This window comes from Oryzias latipes, chromosome 4 (genome assembly GCF_002234675.1).
Source record: "Oryzias latipes chromosome 4, ASM223467v1".
NCBI lineage: Eukaryota > Metazoa > Chordata > Actinopteri > Beloniformes > Adrianichthyidae > Oryzias > Oryzias latipes.
In genome coordinates this window covers 17,728,540-17,745,597 of record NC_019862.2, presented here as the reverse complement: position 1 = coordinate 17,745,597, position 17,058 = coordinate 17,728,540, and the positions used below count along the sequence as shown (strand labels likewise).

Below are 17,058 nucleotides of genomic sequence, written 5' to 3'. Positions count from 1 at the left end.
ATTGTCTTCTGGTATTTGAGGCAAAAGTGCACCAAATGGTGCAAAGAGTGTAAGTGCTAAACTCATTAGGTTTTCAAAATGATTGAGAAAATGTCCTACTTTTATTAAAGTTTTTTATTAATTTTGGTGTAATCACTCTTTTTTTTTGCATATATTGTTTTAGAGAAGGTTACTTGATTTGAGACCGCTGACTATCTTAAAATCCATATTTTCCTTTTCCTCCGTTCAATCAGAGGCAGAACTGTGACAACAAATGGAGATCATATAACCCTCAATGGTATTTCATTTAATACTAGTTGTTCGTCACTTGAACTTGCAAATTCAATTGAAAATCCCTATATCCTATATCCAGAACCTTTAAGATTGGAAAAATGGACCTGCAGGCATTTCTTTCCCCGCTCTCCCACTTTTTGATCACACTGAGGTTAATCTCTACACTTTACGGAGAGTTGTCAGGGTGAATGTTCTCACTGGACATCCAGATCTTTACTGTTGATGCTGCTGGACCCACACTTCCTCTGCACAGTTGCAATCAACCACTCAGAGGACTCACTCCTACATGAAACGTTCTCCCAGGCCAGCGAGAAACACAACCGCATTGGGAATATTCATTAAAAAAAAATAAGCAAATAAAGGGATGTAAGTAAACATATATCTGAAAATAAGGAACTGGAAGATTACAGCACCCTCAGCTTGCTCCAGACTAATTTTGGAGATTATCACTTGTGATTTAGTATAGCGCCACACTTGAGATGAACAAGTAAGATGTTTGAAATAGGGTTTAAAAAAACGAAAAACAGTGACTCAGCATGAAATGTATCACCCATTCCAATTAAAATGTTGTGTTTTTGGTGTTTTAACACCTTCTTATGGTAATTTTCTGATGATAAAGGGCAAATATATAGAGCATTGAGGTTAAAATTGCATTTTTGAGAAAAAGCTCATAAGTGTGACTTATGAGCTACTACAACAAGCCACAAGCTCCCTGCTCCGCTCAATACTGATGCATCAGACGACTGGATCAATGTACATCTTAATTTTCCTTATCCAAGCTGGCATCTGGCTCACAACTGTACAACTGGATAGCTCCAAAATTGCTCGTCATTTCTGTTGCGCCGTTTGAAGGGCTGTAGGCTAGCAGGAGAGACTGTAGACAAAAGGATGATGGGAAGTGAGGATAGGCTTAAATGATCCCGCCCACAATTCAGGGGCAAATTTCCAATGAACTCCTTTTGGTTTGAATCCTCTGAGAAGACAAAGCAGGTCTTCTCTTATAAAACAAAAGCAGAGTTCGGTCCTTGACAACAGAAGCACATACATGATAAATGATATTAACTAAAAAAAGGAACACGTAGCTCATATGCTACATTTTATCAATAAATGTTAACTTTCATTTTAAATGTAAGACATGAATTATTCCTCATTTGGTTATTATCATCTAAATGGGCTTTTTAGGGACTCAAACATTGATGCTGGTTGGAGCTCGTCAATAATGCATTCAGCAATTAAATATTTGGTGGCACTGAGTCGCAGGGGAATCTGGGTCAAGACAGGTACTCTTGACAGGCGTAAAAGAAATGATTTGCTTCATAAGTAACACAGCGCTGCTCAAAATAATGTGTTAAATAACTATGTTTTTGAAGAGACAAGACATCAGCAGGGTCACCACTGGAGGAGATGAGAGGATTGGCGACGATCCACGAGCGCCAGCTGGATCTGACACATAGTCCCAACCTGCAGCTGGAGCTGCAGAGAGGCAGGACAGCAGACAAGCTGCTTCAGACTGGGAGGAGGGATTGCTCCTCTAACCTCCGACTCTGACACAGAAGATTAAACATTCCTGTTTAGATTTGTCTGTATTTGCAATTCTGTAGCTTCTGATCTGGCAGACAAGGATTCTTTTGTTCTCTTGTTTTTTTGTGCTACAAATTATTAATGCAACTGAAAATACAAAGCTTTAAGAATAAAATAAAATTTGCATAGGACCTGACAAAGTTGATTTGGGTTAAATTTGGAAATATTGAATTTGTTTCCATTAAAAACAAAACAGCTGTTCAAATGTTTACTGTGTTTTCTCTTACATTTCAATTTGACATTCAATCTCACTAATGGCCTTCTTTGCATAAACTTTTTTTGGTGCAGCCATTAATGTACATTTGAAATCTTTGCACTGGCTCCCAGTCAGCTTTAGGATCAATTTTAAGATTCTTTAATTACTCTTTAAAGGTTTTATAGGAATTTTTCATCAGAACAGTTTTGCCCACGGCGAGGCCACATTCCAACACTGAGGGGCCTTGTCTGTTGAACAGCCTGCCAGAGGATGTGAGGGCTTCATCTACTGTGGAGAGTTTTAAGAAAAAACTCCATAGCTTTAGTTTTTCGGTTTTTATATTTTCTCATATTTTAGCACCTCAATGTGCTTTGAGGTGTTCTGTAGCAGGAAACGTGCTCTATAAATGGAGTTTTATTTTGAATTGGAATTTCAAATTTACATTAAAATTTCGCAGTGACTGGGTAAAATGGTTTTGGATCCTCATGGGAAAACAGATTCCATATGAATTATGAATTTAGATTCCATTCCATTTAGATGTATTTTCTAACAACACCATCTATCTTAATCTCCACCAATAATCGTAATGTGAAATATATCAACATAAAAAGAGCAAAAACAGATTATTTTTTCTTTGTTAAACAGGGAGTAAATTAGATGTATATGATACAGACTGTACGGTAGTAGGTGTCAATCATCTTTTCCATGCAAAATTCCTGTAAAGAAAAAAAAAAGACAAACACAGTCTAGGCATATAAAAAAATGCTGTGTTTATCCACTTTCCAGAGCAGATGTCTAAAATCGATCTTTACCCTACAGATTACCTCACTTTGTTTTAGCATTTCTGAGTTGACAGGTAAAAATCCCATAATACGAAAATAAAAACCTGACTACGTTAAAAGAAAATCCTCCAAAAGAAGCTTGCATACATTTTTGTCAGTCGCTGGATGAGTTTACCGAAGTATGTGCAGCACAGATGCTGTCATCTTGAGTTTGTTTGCTTCACTGACTCAGACACATTTCACATGTTTTACTCAGAACAGACCCAGGAACAATTCCAGTTTTCTCTCTGGTTATTCGGGGAGAATGAATGAACTCATCCTCCACCACCATCCATGCTCCAGGTCAAAAACTTAGCCTTTTGGCTCAGGTTCATCTTCACTTGAGCAAATCTCACCCAAAAGAATAAAAGCTGATTATTTGACAAGATATCTGCATCAGGCTCAAATCCTGGTGGTTTCATCAAGCTTTTATCAGTCCACCATATACGACAACAAAACCCCCCAAATGCAAAGGCTGCTTGTGCCTTAGTCAAGTTTATCACTGAAGTGGATGAAGATTTCCTTTAAAATCTGTGGCATTGCTTTGATGTCATAGCATTGAGAAATCTATGATCTAAAGAGAGTGCAAATTTACTGGGGGGAAAAAAAAACTAAAATTAGACCCCCCCCCCCCCCCCCCCCCAACTTCCTGGATTCCTAACTTTCAAAATAAAGCTTACCGTTTATGAACTTAACGAAGCAGCTTAAGTATCCAACAGGATGATTGAAAAATAGGATGTTTAGGATCAATTTCTCTCCAAGTCATTACAATTGTGATCATAGACATTACTGTGCAAGTGATACATTTGGGAAAAATACATTAGAGGGACAAAGTAACTTCACAAAATCTAAATGTTTTTCAGCATAAATGCCACAAAGCGAACTATAACCCCAGTAAAGATCAAGAAGTGTGGTTATATTTGAATGCAACGCTAAGGAATTTGTCCTCCAACACATTTTTACCCACATGTTACACTATAGCCACTAGAGGGTGCTAGAGGGCAGCACATGTACTGGCTCTGAGCCACTCAACCCCAGATATAAATTTAACTAAATACTGGCTCAGAAAAACTAGATAATTATCTTTAATGTCTATTGAATCTGGATAGAAAAAGTTAACTTAGATCTTCAGTAAAGTTTCACAAAAGTCCCCAGAAACATCCTGGCTTTTTTGTTTTAAATAAGTATGGCTTTTGATAGGGAAAAATGCTTAAGAATTTAGAGCTTTTAAAAAAAAAAAAAAAAAAAAAAAAAAAAAAAAAAAAAAAAAAAAAAAAAAAAAAAAAAAAAAAAATCACACGAGCTTTGAACACAATATTACATCTGCAAATGTTTATTATTTTACTACAAGTATACAAAACCTGACAGACAATTCTGTGAAAATGGATATTTACAGAAAAATCAGTTTGGAGGAGAGGGCTAGACAGTCGGAGCTGTGCTGGTTTCAGAAGTCAGGAGGCAGATCAGGACTTTCACGCTGAAGACTCCACAGAGGCCGACTGGGTGGGAGCCTGCAGAAGGAAGACACCATCCAGTTTAATGGAGAGACCACTTTATGTAGGAGAGAAAAAGGAATCAAACTTAGTCTTAAAGACAAAAAAAACCCTCAAATGATTTGCGGATCACTGTTCAAAAATAAATAAAATGAAAACCACAGGTTTAGAACTTAAAACCACCAATTATTACTTCCATGATCACCACGGAGTCAGAGACTGTCCTGAAGAGAAAAAAAGCGGCCAAAATGCAGAAAGTCCACTGGGAACTACATGCAGTCATCAACTGGGGCCGTCCCGCCTCAGACAAGCAGTTACTCATAGCTTCATAGTTTCACAGCAACAGTCAAAGAAAAAGGCCTATCACTCGCCTCCTGTGATTTCTCCTCCTGGACTCCATTGCTGGCACTAGAATCATCGCTGCAATTTACTGAGACTTCCTGTTTTGCTTGCTTAGCATCTGCGTCCTTTACTGGCTTCTCTTCTTCTGGTTTCCTCTGTGTGGAAACAAGGCAGGAATGGAAGACTGAAGGCTACTGGAATTCATTTTTATATGGCAACCTCAGAGCCATTATAATAAAGAAAAATATATAACAGTAGAGACTCGGCCTCCAAACAAAGTCACAAAAACCAGCACATGACACTGCAGCGATCACACAAGGCATAACAGGCTGAAGACAAAAGCCATAATGATTGAAAGCAAAACCTGGAACATAAATAAACCCACACTACCCTGCAGCAATAAGACGCTGAATCAGAGGTGGAGGAGCTGAACAATGAAGAAATGTTTAGCATTTAAGAAAAGCAACAAATTGTACACACGACTGCAGCCTGGTGGGTCTTCACCTTTTTCCTGACGAGATGAGAGATGTCCGACGCCGCTTTGGAAGAGGAGCTGCTGTCACATTTCCCTGGATCCTAAAAACAAAAAAAGGAATACAATTTTTTAAGCTACGATAAAACTTAATGTTAGTTTTACTACAAATCCACCACAAACAGCAGGCGACCTCACCTGGCTACTTTCTGCAAAAGCTGCCGTTGAAGACGAAGGCCCGCCGTTTTCACGGAGGAATGCTGATGAAGACGAGGTTCCACCCTGCATGACATTTTTGTTTTTTTACTTTAGATCCACGCAAACAGCCTCTACACACCACTCTGTCCATACTCACGAGCGTCTGCTGGATGGCCTGCGACGCGGCGCTGGCTGTCCTCAGGCTCTCTTTGGCGTCTTCCACCTTTTCTCTGATTTCCGGCAAAAGTTGTTTGAGCTCTTCCATCTCGCTCTTCTCCTCTGCTGCACCGCCGTCTCCTTCTGCTGCGTCGATCGCCTTCTGTAGCACGGCTGCTCATCACAACGGTCACAGATTAAACACATCAACAGCACGAAGCTCTGAGACAAAGCATAAAAACAAACTAATGTCTCACACAGGCGGTTTTCGATGACTTCTATGGAACTGTTGTAGTGCTGGATGGCCTGTCTGTACTCATCCATGTAGCAGAGTGTTGTAGCGACATGGTAGTGAGTCTCAGCAAGTAGACGACTGTGAGGAGGCAAGTGCTGCAGCTGGATGGCCAAACATTCCTGGAAGTCTTCCAGAGCCTGGGGATAGTTCCCTAAAACAAAAGAAACACCCCCAAAAAAAGGTCAAATGTGAATATTTGAAAAAGTCAAGCGTAAAGTCGAGCTTTGTGCAGCTCACCTGTTTCAGCACCAACTTCTCCCAGCTTCAGATGAGCCTGAGCTGCCATCAGCTGCTCCTCTTTTCCTTCTTTTCTGAATGTTACAAAGATGATTTCAGGCTCATTTGTTGACAGAAAAATGCTCATTTTTTAAACCATCAATTTACCTTTTATAGATCAGTTTGGCGACCTCCAGCATCTCCCACGCCAACTGTAAATTCCCAACATCATCCTCCTGAAAAATTGAAGCGGAGCGTTAATTATAGTAGCACCTTAAAAACTGACAGACATTCCAGGAAAGAATCGCACATTCTCCTGTCCGTTTTTCTCTCCATCATCATCATCATCATCATCATCATCGTCGTCATCATCCTCGTCATCTAGGACAGAACATGGAAACAGTTTACACAAGATAATACTAATAAGAAAATGAAGAAAAGAAAAAAAACCCTGCAGCTTTTCTCCCAGACCACCCTGTGACACATGCTGCTGAGGTGCTCTAGAGACCAAACCACCAACACCAGTGACCTGGACTCAGAGATCTACTACCCTCCGGTTCATCTTTGTCCCGTTCTTCCTCTAGATCAGACTCCTCCTTTTTTCCATCATCTGGCTCTTTATCCTTCTCTTCTTCATCTGCATCCTGGACAGTCTGATTTCGGATCACCTTTTCTTGAGCCAGAGGTGAATTTGACTCCTCCTCCTCCTCTGGTAAGCTCTCACCAGCTTTCACTACAGCTTCTGCTTCAACTTCTTTCTTCACCTGGGTGATGTCGTGACCGTCCTCAGACAACAGCTTTTCTTCAGACCTGGCTTCCTCTGCCATTGCATCACACACCTGCTTTCGCAGCTCATCTCGGGTTTTCTCTGCACCACAGCGGCATGCCACCTCTTTAAACATTGTTCAGACATTCAAACATTTGCTCACAACTATCTGAACATCTGTTTGGTACTACTGAGGTTCAAAAACGTAGTTTTTTTTAAGGCAACAAATCAATATTAAATTCATGCCAACATCAAATGAACCCAATTATTGACTTGCAGGACATTTAAACTGAGGAACAAGCAGCAAAGCTCCTACAGACCATCAAGATTGTCAGCGCTCTCAATGTTTGAGTTGCTCGGCTGCTCCTCTTCCTCTGATTCTTCTGGAACTCCTTCCAGGGCATTACCAAGAACGCCGTTCTCCATCCTTAAAGAGAGGAATGAAGTTTTGATGTAGATGTTTGGAAAATATAGTGAGAAACTATTGCTCCAAATATTTGACAGAAATACACTGGTGCTTTATGAAATGCTGTCCCACTTCAATCATTTTTGAGCCATTTTAAAAGACTTCCTCAGTGGTCTTTTAAATATGATTGTGCCCTTTTTAGGTTAAAAAAATAAAAATAAAACATTTTCTTGGACAGTTTTTGCAGAGCGGCAGGAGCTCTTTGGAAATTTGCAGCAGAGTTGTGAGACAGGCTGTTGGCGTAAAGGACGTCCTCCCCTTCCCATCATCTATCGTTTAGGAGCTTTCCCGCTATCTTACAGCCCCGTTATACTACTTACAAGCTTTTTCCAACAGCCTTTTTGCAGCTAATCCTGATTCACAATGATTTGAACAAAGAAATGCAATATTAAGCTCCAATTTTCTTTACATTTGTCCTCCATAAATCATAAAACCACAACAGCATGCTAAAAGCACCAAAAACATTTTTTCAGCAATGTAAATGAATACAAGATGCAAATATTCCTATGAGAGTATCTATAGATCTGTGGAGAGACTATTGCCGCCAACATTTGACAGAAATACACTACTGCTTTATGAAATGCTGACAGATTTTAACTTTTAAAAACATACCAACTTTGTTGTTGCAGTATTTTAAAAGTAATTTCTTGTTGGGGACAGGAAGCTGAACTGTAGAAATACAATTTGTCATGATTTTTGGCAGACCCACCTGGCAAGCTCCAAAAGAGACTTTCCATACAGGAAGACAGCCTCTCCGCACTCATCTGCAGTGTCCCCGTACTTCGATGCTCTGCAGGAACACAGATGGGAAATTGAAAAACACGAAATTACACAGTTTAGGAATAAACCACTTTTGAGGGAAAGGAGGGGAGCGCCCTCTCCAGGATCATCTACCAGGACTCACAGAATGCTGCAGGCATCTTGGAAGACATTGACAGCCGAGACGACATCCCCCATTACGAGATGCCTTTTCCCCGTTCCGATTAATTTTTTTGCCTCCTCCATCACGTCAACCGAACTGCATGAAACAGACGAAAACAAGTGAGCGCTCGTGCAAGTTAAGCTAACTTTAACAATGCAGACACTTCTTGCCTCTCTGCTGCTGTAGCTGCAGACGACGAGCACGGCTTCTCCTCCGTACTGCAAAAAAAAAAAAAAAAAAAAAAGCAGAACAAACATGTTAGCGATCGCTGGCTGGCCTAGTTTCTGCTGCAGCTGCCGGAGAAACTGGCGACGCCTTATTGTTGTTAGCATGTCGCTGTTAGCCAGCTAGCTCCCAGCAGAGGACTGTCACACGGAGACCTCTTCAAAGCCCACCAACTACCACCCCCGACACAACTACACCAGTCAACCACAACAGCTGTGCGTTTGTGTGTGTGCAAGCTAAACTGCTGTTTTACAGCCGATAAACTAGGTCACCGAGCGTTACGTGGCTAGCCGTGTTCCCTGTGTGCACAGATATACCAGAGAATACCAAATAACAAGCTGCTTTTTTACCTCGACGAGCTCGACGCAGTGGACGTTTCCTCAGGCATTTAGACAGGAATACAATAGAGAACGTAATAATAATAATAAAAGATGAAGACAAAAACCAAAACAAGAGTCTACTCTACAGTGAGAGATTTACCGACAGCGCTCGTTGAATGGTCTTTGTTGGCGCGTTTAAATAGAGGGAAAAAGGGCTCTCTATTTCCGCTTAAGTTGGAACGCGGGAGATTGGCGTTAAAGGGGTCGCAACCGAATGTTGCGTTTACGGTCTCAAGCAAAACTGAACGGCATAAGGGTGAAACATAACCGGTTTCACAGGGTCAATGAAAACATCTGATAAGTATCATGCACGTTGTTAAAAAAAGTTTGCATTTATGTTTTTATTTATCCTTACTGATGAAGCAGTTCCTGTGCAAAATCATTTTGCGAAAAGTAAAATATGAAAAGTACACAATCAACAAAAGATTAAATGAAATTGTGTAAGCTTAATGACTATATTAAAATACATATTACCATCCTATACCATCAATAGTAAACAGTTAATAGCCAAAAGACGTGCCCCCGTTTTTGGTACGTAGTACCGACGCCGCGACTCCGCAGCCTCGTTGGCGCAGTTGGCAGCGCGTCAGTCTCATAATCTGAAGGTCGTGAGTTCGAGCCTCACACGGGGCATGACTTTTCATTTAGTTTTTTTAGTCGTAGTATTTATATTTTTCAGTGTAAATATAAATCTACTACATAATACATTTTTATTGTAATTTAGCATGTAACGATAATAATAAACATTGAGAGGTAAATGACAAGGTACTTGTCATGCAATATGTTTTCAGGCTGATATGCGGAAAGTTGTGAGTTCGATCCTCAGACAGAGAGATCTTTTTATTTAGCCCTTTGTGGTCTCGTTTATACATAACTTATCAGCTTTTACTATACTGAACACACACAAATATATATTTATAGATATATTGATGTATAATAATAAATATACATATAGATAGAGCCAGTGGTGTGAATTTAGCGGTAGCTGTGTTCTGTGGTGTCCTCACCGGGCCAGTGGCGCAATGGATAACGCGTCTGACTACGGATCAGAAGATTCTAGGTTCGACTCCTGGCTGGCTCGACTTTTGTCACAGCGGGTAACGCGTCTGACTACGGACCAGTAGATTCTGGGTTCGATTCCTGGCTGGCTCGATTTTTTTCGCTTTTTTATTTAATACGGTTCAGTGTTACTTTTATTCGCCAGTTAGTGAGTATATAAATTCATTAAATCAAAGCAAACTTGTTAAGACCAATTTTAGCTGGGTGGTCAAATGCAAATACAAACAGAAAAGATAAGCGCCCATAAGTCGATGTAAAGTTTCCAACTTTGCTAAAACATACCTACAAGCCGCGAGTTCGAGCCCCGCATTAAACGTGTACGATTTAGGAGCTTCCATGATCTCTTCTGCAATGTGTGAAATATGCAGACCTTATAGCATGAGATTTGTTAATGAAAGAAATATAAACTAAATTAAGAAATGTTGCATATGACAGTAGAATAATAAAAAAATAAGAAAGAAATACATTAAAAAAATATTCTTGTAAAAAACCTACAGATGTAATGTATTGACAATATTCAAATATGTCAATACTGATAAAAAAGGTGAACACATATGACAAACAACTTTTTTTAAATTAGAAATAAAATTAAAATACTCAAGTGCTCATGTAAAAGATCTTTAATGCAAAGAGATTTCTCACAGACGTGACAAAACACATTCTAAATGGCAACCATAAGACAGTGTCTAGCTAAAAATTCTTATATAAAAAAATTATTTTTTCCTTAAGTATTGAAATTGCACATTTTAAATGATATAGGTGGAAAAAAACTCCTGCTTGCTGTGGTAAAAGTTAGGTTCATTCAATCAGTGATGAAAGTCAGGCAAGGAAAAAATCCCTGAACTTTTCTTTGAGCGATATGGCGGGCACAGAGCAAAATTTTGGAAAAATACGTGGTCTTAGATGCATTCTGGTGCATTCTGGCAGCTAGTTATTCACTTCTTTATCAAGAAACTAAGACTAATTGGAGCATCATGATTTGTCATTCAAACCCCTAGTTTGACTCTCCATTAAGGACTTGCTGGTGCTAAAAAAGAATTTGGAAAATTGCTCAAAGTAACACAATCCTACAATCTACGCTTTTCCTCAAAGCTGCAAAACATACAATTGCTAAAATATAGTAACATCAAAGCCCCAAATGGCAAAAAGAACACCAGTAACTATGATATTCTATGAAAGTACCTCAGTTATTTATACATTATTTCTGCTTTAGAAATGACTGATGTACAACATCCACTTGCACTGTTTTCTCAAACTATAATTACATCAAAATATGGGATCTGCTTTAAACTATAATTCTATAACATAATACATCAATTCTTTAACACCAATACTAAGTAATCTGGGAAATATCAAAATAAACATACAAACTAAACTAAACATTGTAAACATTATTTTTTAAGGGAGTGCGGGTCCAAACCATCAAATACTTATAATTAATGTCAACTATACTGAACTAAATCATGGTAATTAGGAAATACAAATAAATTAGATAAAGAAATGTATTCAAAATAAAAACTGAAACTCAAAACTAAAATTGAAATTATTTCAAAATGTGGTTTTGAGATTATTTTACACAAAAAAGTATTTGACCTACACTACCTTAAAAATCTTTTTTTTCCAGCCAAGACCACTTCAATTTGTTTTTTATCGTCTTCTCACAACTGAGGTCGTGACCACGCTCAATAATGACGATGCCTGCCATTATTTTAACACAAATTTGATCGCAAACTCTTCAGATGTGTTTGTGAAAGTTTAGCGTGGGTCCGCCAGTTTTGGTCTCTAGGGAAGCAAGTCACGCTGACCACGTGGTGCAGACAGAGCCAATCAGACCCGTCGACGCATCCGAAAGCAACTAAAACGTCCCGTCATTGGTCAATTAGGCCGGGAAGACGAGAGATGGCCACGACCATAGAGGAAGCGATCTGCGGAGAAATATAGAAAATAAAGCTAAAATTAGCTGATTTCAGACCATTTTTTAATCCGGAAAGCGATTTGTCCGTAGAGATCAGGTCTTTATTTCCCGGAAAGTACGTTCGGTTTGCTCAAAAACCCGGATTTCCGGGAATTCCCGGAAGACTTTCATCACTGTTCAATATTCCAGTTAGCCTTGCTTTTTTCTGTTCAAAGATTTAATTTTTTTATTACACGGTGGAAAATACTGCAGGTTGAACAACAATGGAGGACCACTAGTGTAAATGACCAAAGGAAAACAACCTATCGGAGTATGACAGGTAACACCGAGCCACGCGTTTAATGTGTACGATTTAGGAGCTTCCATGGCCTTGTGGCTTCCATAATCTCTTCTGCCATGTGTGAAATGTGAAGGCCTTATAGCATGAAATTTGTTAATAATGCAACTATAAAACTACATTTAAATTAAGACATTTTGCCCCTAATGGCATCAAAATTAATTTGGTCTATTTAGTTTACTACAGCAGAATAACAAAAAAACATTATTTATGTAAAAAAAAACTAGATATAATGTATTGAAAATATTCAAATATGTCAGTGCTGATTAAAAAGATGAACACATGACAAAACTTTTTTCTAGAATTAGAAATAAAATTAAAATACTCAAGTGTTCATGTAAAACTTCTTTAATGCAGATATTTCTAACAGACATGACAAGAAACATTCTAAATGGTAACTATATCACTTTGTCTATCTAAAAATTCAATAATTATATTTGAATCAAATCCTTAAGTATTGAAATTGCAAATTTTGAGGAGAAAGCTTACTAAAAGCTTAAAAAACGTAATTCTTACAGAAAACACTAAAATATTATAGACAATAAAAAGTAAAAAAAAATTTCTTTCCAAAAACCAAACTCTATATAGAAATGATTAAATATAAAACAAACGGTGCTTTGGAAAATATTGCATGGACTGCATGTTGTTTATAGTGGTGGTGGTCATTTTCCCTCTTTTTTTTTCCCATATCCACGCTTCTCTAGTTCAGCCCTCCAATTGTCATACGACTGAGTCTCAGTGGCTTCACAGAACCAGTTCCCAAAGTACTGACGGTGGGATGTTGGCTGCCTGTTTCCACCACATTTGCTGCACGTCATGGCATCTGTTTTTTTAATGTATTTCCTTTTCACCACACCCATTTTTTCTGCTTCCATTTTCCTCTTTCTGTATTGTTGTGTTGTGTACGGTGTGTTTGAAGCAGCCTGAGGTGACGGCAGCAAAGAGACTTTGATCGGCACAGCAGGAGGAGGCATGACGACACTGAAGGGGACGTTTAAAATGGGTGGAACCAAAACCAGTGAAGTGGACCCTGATGGCACAATGAAGGCTGTAGAGCTCAATGAAGCGGGCAAGTCCAGCTTTTGGGGTGCTTGTGTCTGTAGCTGTGGCTCCAGTTTGACCTTTGCCTCCCCAGCAGTGTTAGGTGGTGGCACAAAAAAGTGAGGCTCAGCCAAGGTCCCTTTTTTGGTAGCTGTAAAAGAAAAATGAAATCTCTTAATAAAATGGTAACATGATACATCGTTATAATGAAAACACTCCGAGACGTTTTTTTTCTCCCCAGTTTGTAAAAACAAATTAATTAAAATAAAAATACTCATACTAGGTCCTTTTTTGTTTCTATTTTTTTCCAATTGAAAAGTTTGACAAAACTCACTGCTCTGTTCAATGGGGGATAAGACACAAGGGGGCACGGAGGTGGTGGTGGTGGAAGGTGATGAAGAGGGAGATGGTGATGTAGGTCCAGGCGCTGAGTGTGTCACGCTCGTTAAAGGACCCTCAGCAGGAGGAGGAGACCAAGAGGGGCCAGGCTGAGGGTCTGGAGCTGACAGACTGCTGATGGACGACTTTGAAGAGACTGTGAAGGTCCTCACTGGCTCCAAAGTGGACACAGTGAAGTCTTCAAACTCTTCGGGTTCATTGAAGCTGTCTTCAATCTCCATGTCCATTGTCTCAGACTCTTCAACAGCCTGTCGGTTATCTTGGAGAACTTTACCAGTTTGCTGGTAAAGGTACTCCACCCACAGAAGTTCACCTGTAAAAGGCAAAGCACTCATTAGAAGAAGAATAAAGGTTTTGAAGTTCTTTTCAAAAAAAGTATTCACACCTGTGTATTTCCTTGGCCCAGTATAGGGAACAATTTCCTGGCCAAGGACCTCCTCAGACAAACTGTTAGCAGCATGCCGCAGGAGATGGTCGTAGGAGCATGGCTGCTGCTTGTCTGATGTGGCGGCTACAGCGCGGTCTTCATTCCACCTGGCCAGCCCATCTAACAGGTAGGCCTGGAAGAAGACATCACTTGCCAGGGTGCCTGTAATATCCATGGAAAAAACAAAACACATGTTTCCATGCATAAATACATATGGCTTTCAATATTTACAATATTTTAGGATTTTTGTGTTTTAAGGAAAGCTAATAGAACAACTTACCAGGGATGAACCTATTTAGGTGAAGATGAAAAGATTTAAGGGATGCTAAACCTCTGGCACAGCAGTATGTGGGCAAACGATGTCCTCCTTTCAGGATTGTTCCCATCCTGGTGTACAGCTGGATGCCTGGGGGATCCTGGATGCAGGCCACATGTTTTGCCTGAGCAGCTAAAATGTCAGCCATGCGTTCCGAGTTGATCAGAGGAACCCCCAGAGTGTCGCAGCCATTGTCCCCGTCAAAAGCTTGGATGAGGCTTTTGATGAGAGCCAGAGTCTCCTGAGAGCCACGTGTCGTTCTCCTGCAGTGCAGGGCTAACTCACTGCGGCTAATGGACCTCAGCACATCAGCTTCTGAGGGATTGGTGAGCCTGGCAGACAGTTCGGAGCGTTTAGCGATCTTGAGGGCTGTCAGATCTTCCTCATCCCACATAAAGAGACAGTGGCTGAGGCGCCTCATGAAGGATGCATACAGCTGGTGTGAATCAGTGGTGCAGCCCACCGAAAACCTTCTCATGAAGTGCCATATGTCCAGGCGGATGTTAAGGTCTTTCCAATTCTGGAACATTCGTCGAAGAAGCGTGTTTCCACAGCAGTCTCTGTCGACGTAAAGCACTTCAGGGGGAGGTACCCCAGCCACTGCATATCTCCTTATTAGCCCTTCTATCATTGGCCCCAAGCCAAAACCTTCGCTAGCAGTGAGCACAGACGTGATTATTTGGCCGTGCTCATTGCCAACATTTGTTGCCCAGGTCGCTGTTCCAAAACCCCTTCCAGCCATTTTCTGAGCCACTTTCTTGGTGGAGGCAAGCTTCAAGATGCGTCCATAAGTTGATGTTACTGAGGCCTTGACCTCAGTCAGCCTCTGGAGAACATCTTGGGCGTAGACTTGCATCAGCCACCTGTGGTCCGGAACCGTAGGCATTGGAAGGGGAGGTGAAAACGTAACCGGGCTTATCAGACCCTTTTCAACAGCCCCTTTGATATGTTTGCAGTCCTGCAGGTACTGGACAGTCTTCTTCAGCCACACTTCTGAATGACTCTCCTGCACCTTCTTCCTAATCTGGCTGCTGCTGTTTCCCAGACCCCTCTGGCGCATCAAAGTGACCACCCTCAGGTCACAGGCAAGCTTGGATGTGAGGATGCAGGGAAACTGCCCCCTGTGCCCCACATCCAGCTGGGAGACGATGGCATGGCTCCAGCTGATGACCTTTCTTTTGCATCGTTTGCAAAATAAATACTCAGATGCCACAAAGTAAGTTATGTCCAGAGAAATAACTTGTCTGACCTTCTCATGCAGACCAGCTGAGGTCAGAAGCTCTTCATGGCAATCTGAATGAGGACATGTCAGCTTGACTTGCCAGAGTTTTTGGGGGATCCAAAGAAGGAGGGGACTGCCAAAATAGTCTTCGGGCTGAGGGACATTTGTTATGCGCAAGGGGACTTGCGGAGGATACCACCACAGTCTGTCCACCTTGCTGAAGTCCAGGTCAGGATGTCCTTGCGCTGTCCATTTGAAAAGAGCTTTGGACATCCATCTCTGGTCCACCTCAGGCAGTGTGTGGAGCCAACCGGCTGGAAGACACACTCTTTGTGCTGAGAGGAAGAAAAAAAAACAAAACAAGGAAAAGTCTATTAATAGAAATTGTGCATAGATATAATTTACGGGAACACTTGAACCCCTTTCAGTAAGAGCAAATGTACATGCTTGAGTAAAGGCATAAAAATGAGATATAAAATGTACATACTTGCTGAGTGAGATTTGTCCCATCTGATCGCTTCTGACAGGAGCATGTTGTCGTTAACTTCACTTGACACGGGTGGAAAAGACAGAGTTTTTGGACCTGCAGTGGTGGAGAACTGCTCACTGGCTTTGGGGCCAAAGGCTGTTGGTGTCTGTGAGGATTGATGGAGGTTTCCACAGTTGGGTGTGGAGAAGAGGGTCCTGCTACTGGGAGAGAGGAGGAGGCTTCTGACACTTGGAGGGTGAAGGGGGGATCCTACAAACGCAGGTGAGGAAAAAAGGGATCCAGCTGGCTGGTTTAAAGTTGTGGATGTGGAACGCGGTCGTGAATGTATCAAAGCTGAAAAACAACAACAACACAGCATAAACATACACTACCAATAAGATTCAATGGGATTTGGGGTTTAGAAAAAAAATAGATTTTTTTTCATACAGGGTCTGAGTTTAAATGGAGATGCGAGCTTTTCTACAGCTTCGTCTATGTTTTCATCCTTTGCCAAATTTCCAACCAAAAGGGAAGAGAGAGACAAGGTGGAGATGGGCTGAGGAGTTTTGGGATGTGGTGGTGAACTGGGAGGTCTTGCAGCAGAAGGATTAGACGTTGATGGAGTCTGAGAAGAAGAGGATGCCATTAATGGTCCTGGGTGGCTGGATAAAATAAGTTCAATTCAATTTTATTTGTATAGCTCAAATTCACAACAGTCGTCTCGATGGGCTTCGTTGTGTCTTCTCTCGGGACATCTGCTCCTGTTTCATTGCCACTGCAGTTTTGGCAGAGGCAAGCATTTCCATGTACTCTTTTATTTCGAGGGTCATCGGGAGTATAATTTTTAAACTGTTGCAGTGAATGGGAATGATGTTTTTGGCTGTTTTGCTATTTATATACCGCAAATTATATCGTTATCGCAATATTAATCACTAATATCGCAAGTTTTCCTCATATCGTACAGCCCTACTTCCTCCTTTTGGATCTTTCTTCTTAGCAGCAACAAGGCAGGAAGCATAACTCAAAACATTTTCCAGAAGCTATTTGAATGTTTGGCCCTGGAAAATACCA

General features: G+C 40.6%; 2 protein-coding genes and 2 non-coding genes across 7 annotated transcripts; 2 read left to right on the top strand and 2 right to left on the bottom strand.

Annotated features, from left to right (window-relative positions):
• Positions 1-4,188: 4,188 nt before the first annotated feature.
• Positions 4,189-9,008, bottom strand: LOC101158755 (nuclear autoantigenic sperm protein). Of its 4 annotated transcripts, none has more exons than XM_020702495.2 (15): positions 8,773-8,976; positions 8,368-8,415; positions 8,180-8,293; positions 7,985-8,065; positions 7,130-7,236; positions 6,594-6,935; positions 6,354-6,424; positions 6,212-6,279; positions 6,065-6,138; positions 5,790-5,978; positions 5,534-5,706; positions 5,377-5,460; positions 5,211-5,282; positions 4,736-4,861; positions 4,189-4,382 (listed from the first exon to the last, which is right to left on the bottom strand). In XM_020702495.2, exons 1-15 carry the CDS (start codon positions 8,808-8,810, stop codon positions 4,344-4,346), a joined length of 1,626 nt encoding a protein of 541 aa, XP_020558154.1. In that variant the 5' UTR covers positions 8,811-8,976; the 3' UTR covers positions 4,189-4,343. The 4 variants fall into 4 exon arrangements, with proteins under 4 accessions (XP_020558154.1, XP_004068086.1, XP_011472473.1 ...); XM_004068038.4 differs by having other exon boundaries at positions 6,594-6,911; positions 8,773-8,973; XM_011474171.2 differs by lacking the exon at positions 6,594-6,935 and having other exon boundaries at positions 8,773-9,008.
• Positions 9,009-9,362: 354 nt separating this feature from the next.
• Positions 9,363-9,435, top strand: trnam-cau. Its single transcript has one exon. It is a non-coding gene; the product is annotated as a tRNA-Met (tRNA).
• A 375-nt stretch (positions 9,436-9,810) lies between these two features.
• Positions 9,811-9,883, top strand: trnar-acg. The gene has a single exon. It is a non-coding gene; the product is annotated as a tRNA-Arg (tRNA).
• Positions 9,884-12,445: 2,562 nt separating this feature from the next.
• LOC105353958 lies at positions 12,446-16,671 on the bottom strand. The gene is made up of 6 exons (XM_011474225.3): positions 16,435-16,671; positions 16,006-16,341; positions 14,261-15,853; positions 13,939-14,142; positions 13,489-13,866; positions 12,446-13,305 (listed from the first exon to the last, which is right to left on the bottom strand). Exons 1-6 carry the CDS (start codon positions 16,631-16,633, stop codon positions 12,776-12,778), a joined length of 3,240 nt encoding a protein of 1,079 aa, XP_011472527.1. The 5' UTR covers positions 16,634-16,671; the 3' UTR covers positions 12,446-12,775.
• Positions 16,672-17,058: the final 387 nt, after the last annotated feature.

What these genes read in the sequence shown, in the direction of transcription:
- LOC105353958 (XM_011474225.3), bottom strand. Translation starts at nt 16,633, where the DNA reads ATGGCATCCTCTTCTTCTCAGACTCCATCAACGTCTAATCCTTCTGCT. An exon ending in GGACAAATCTCACTCAGCAA is followed by an intron (nt 15,854 to 16,005) that starts GTATGTACATTT and finishes TCTTCCTCTCAG; the next exon opens with CACAAAGAGTGTGTCTTCCA. An exon ending in TGGGCCAAGGAAATACACAG is followed by an intron (nt 13,867 to 13,938) that starts GTGTGAATACTT and finishes TGCCTTTTACAG; the next exon opens with GTGAACTTCTGTGGGTGGAG.
- LOC101158755 (XM_020702495.2), bottom strand. Translation starts at nt 8,810, where the DNA reads ATGCCTGAGGAAACGTCCACTGCGTCGAGCTCGTCGAG. An exon ending in GCCAAACTGATCTATAAAAG is followed by an intron (nt 6,139 to 6,211) that starts GTAAATTGATGG and finishes TGTAACATTCAG; the next exon opens with AAAAGAAGGAAAAGAGGAGC. An exon ending in CTTTTGCAGAAAGTAGCCAG is followed by an intron (nt 5,283 to 5,376) that starts GTGAGGTCGCCT and finishes TTTTGTTTTTAG; the next exon opens with GATCCAGGGAAATGTGACAG.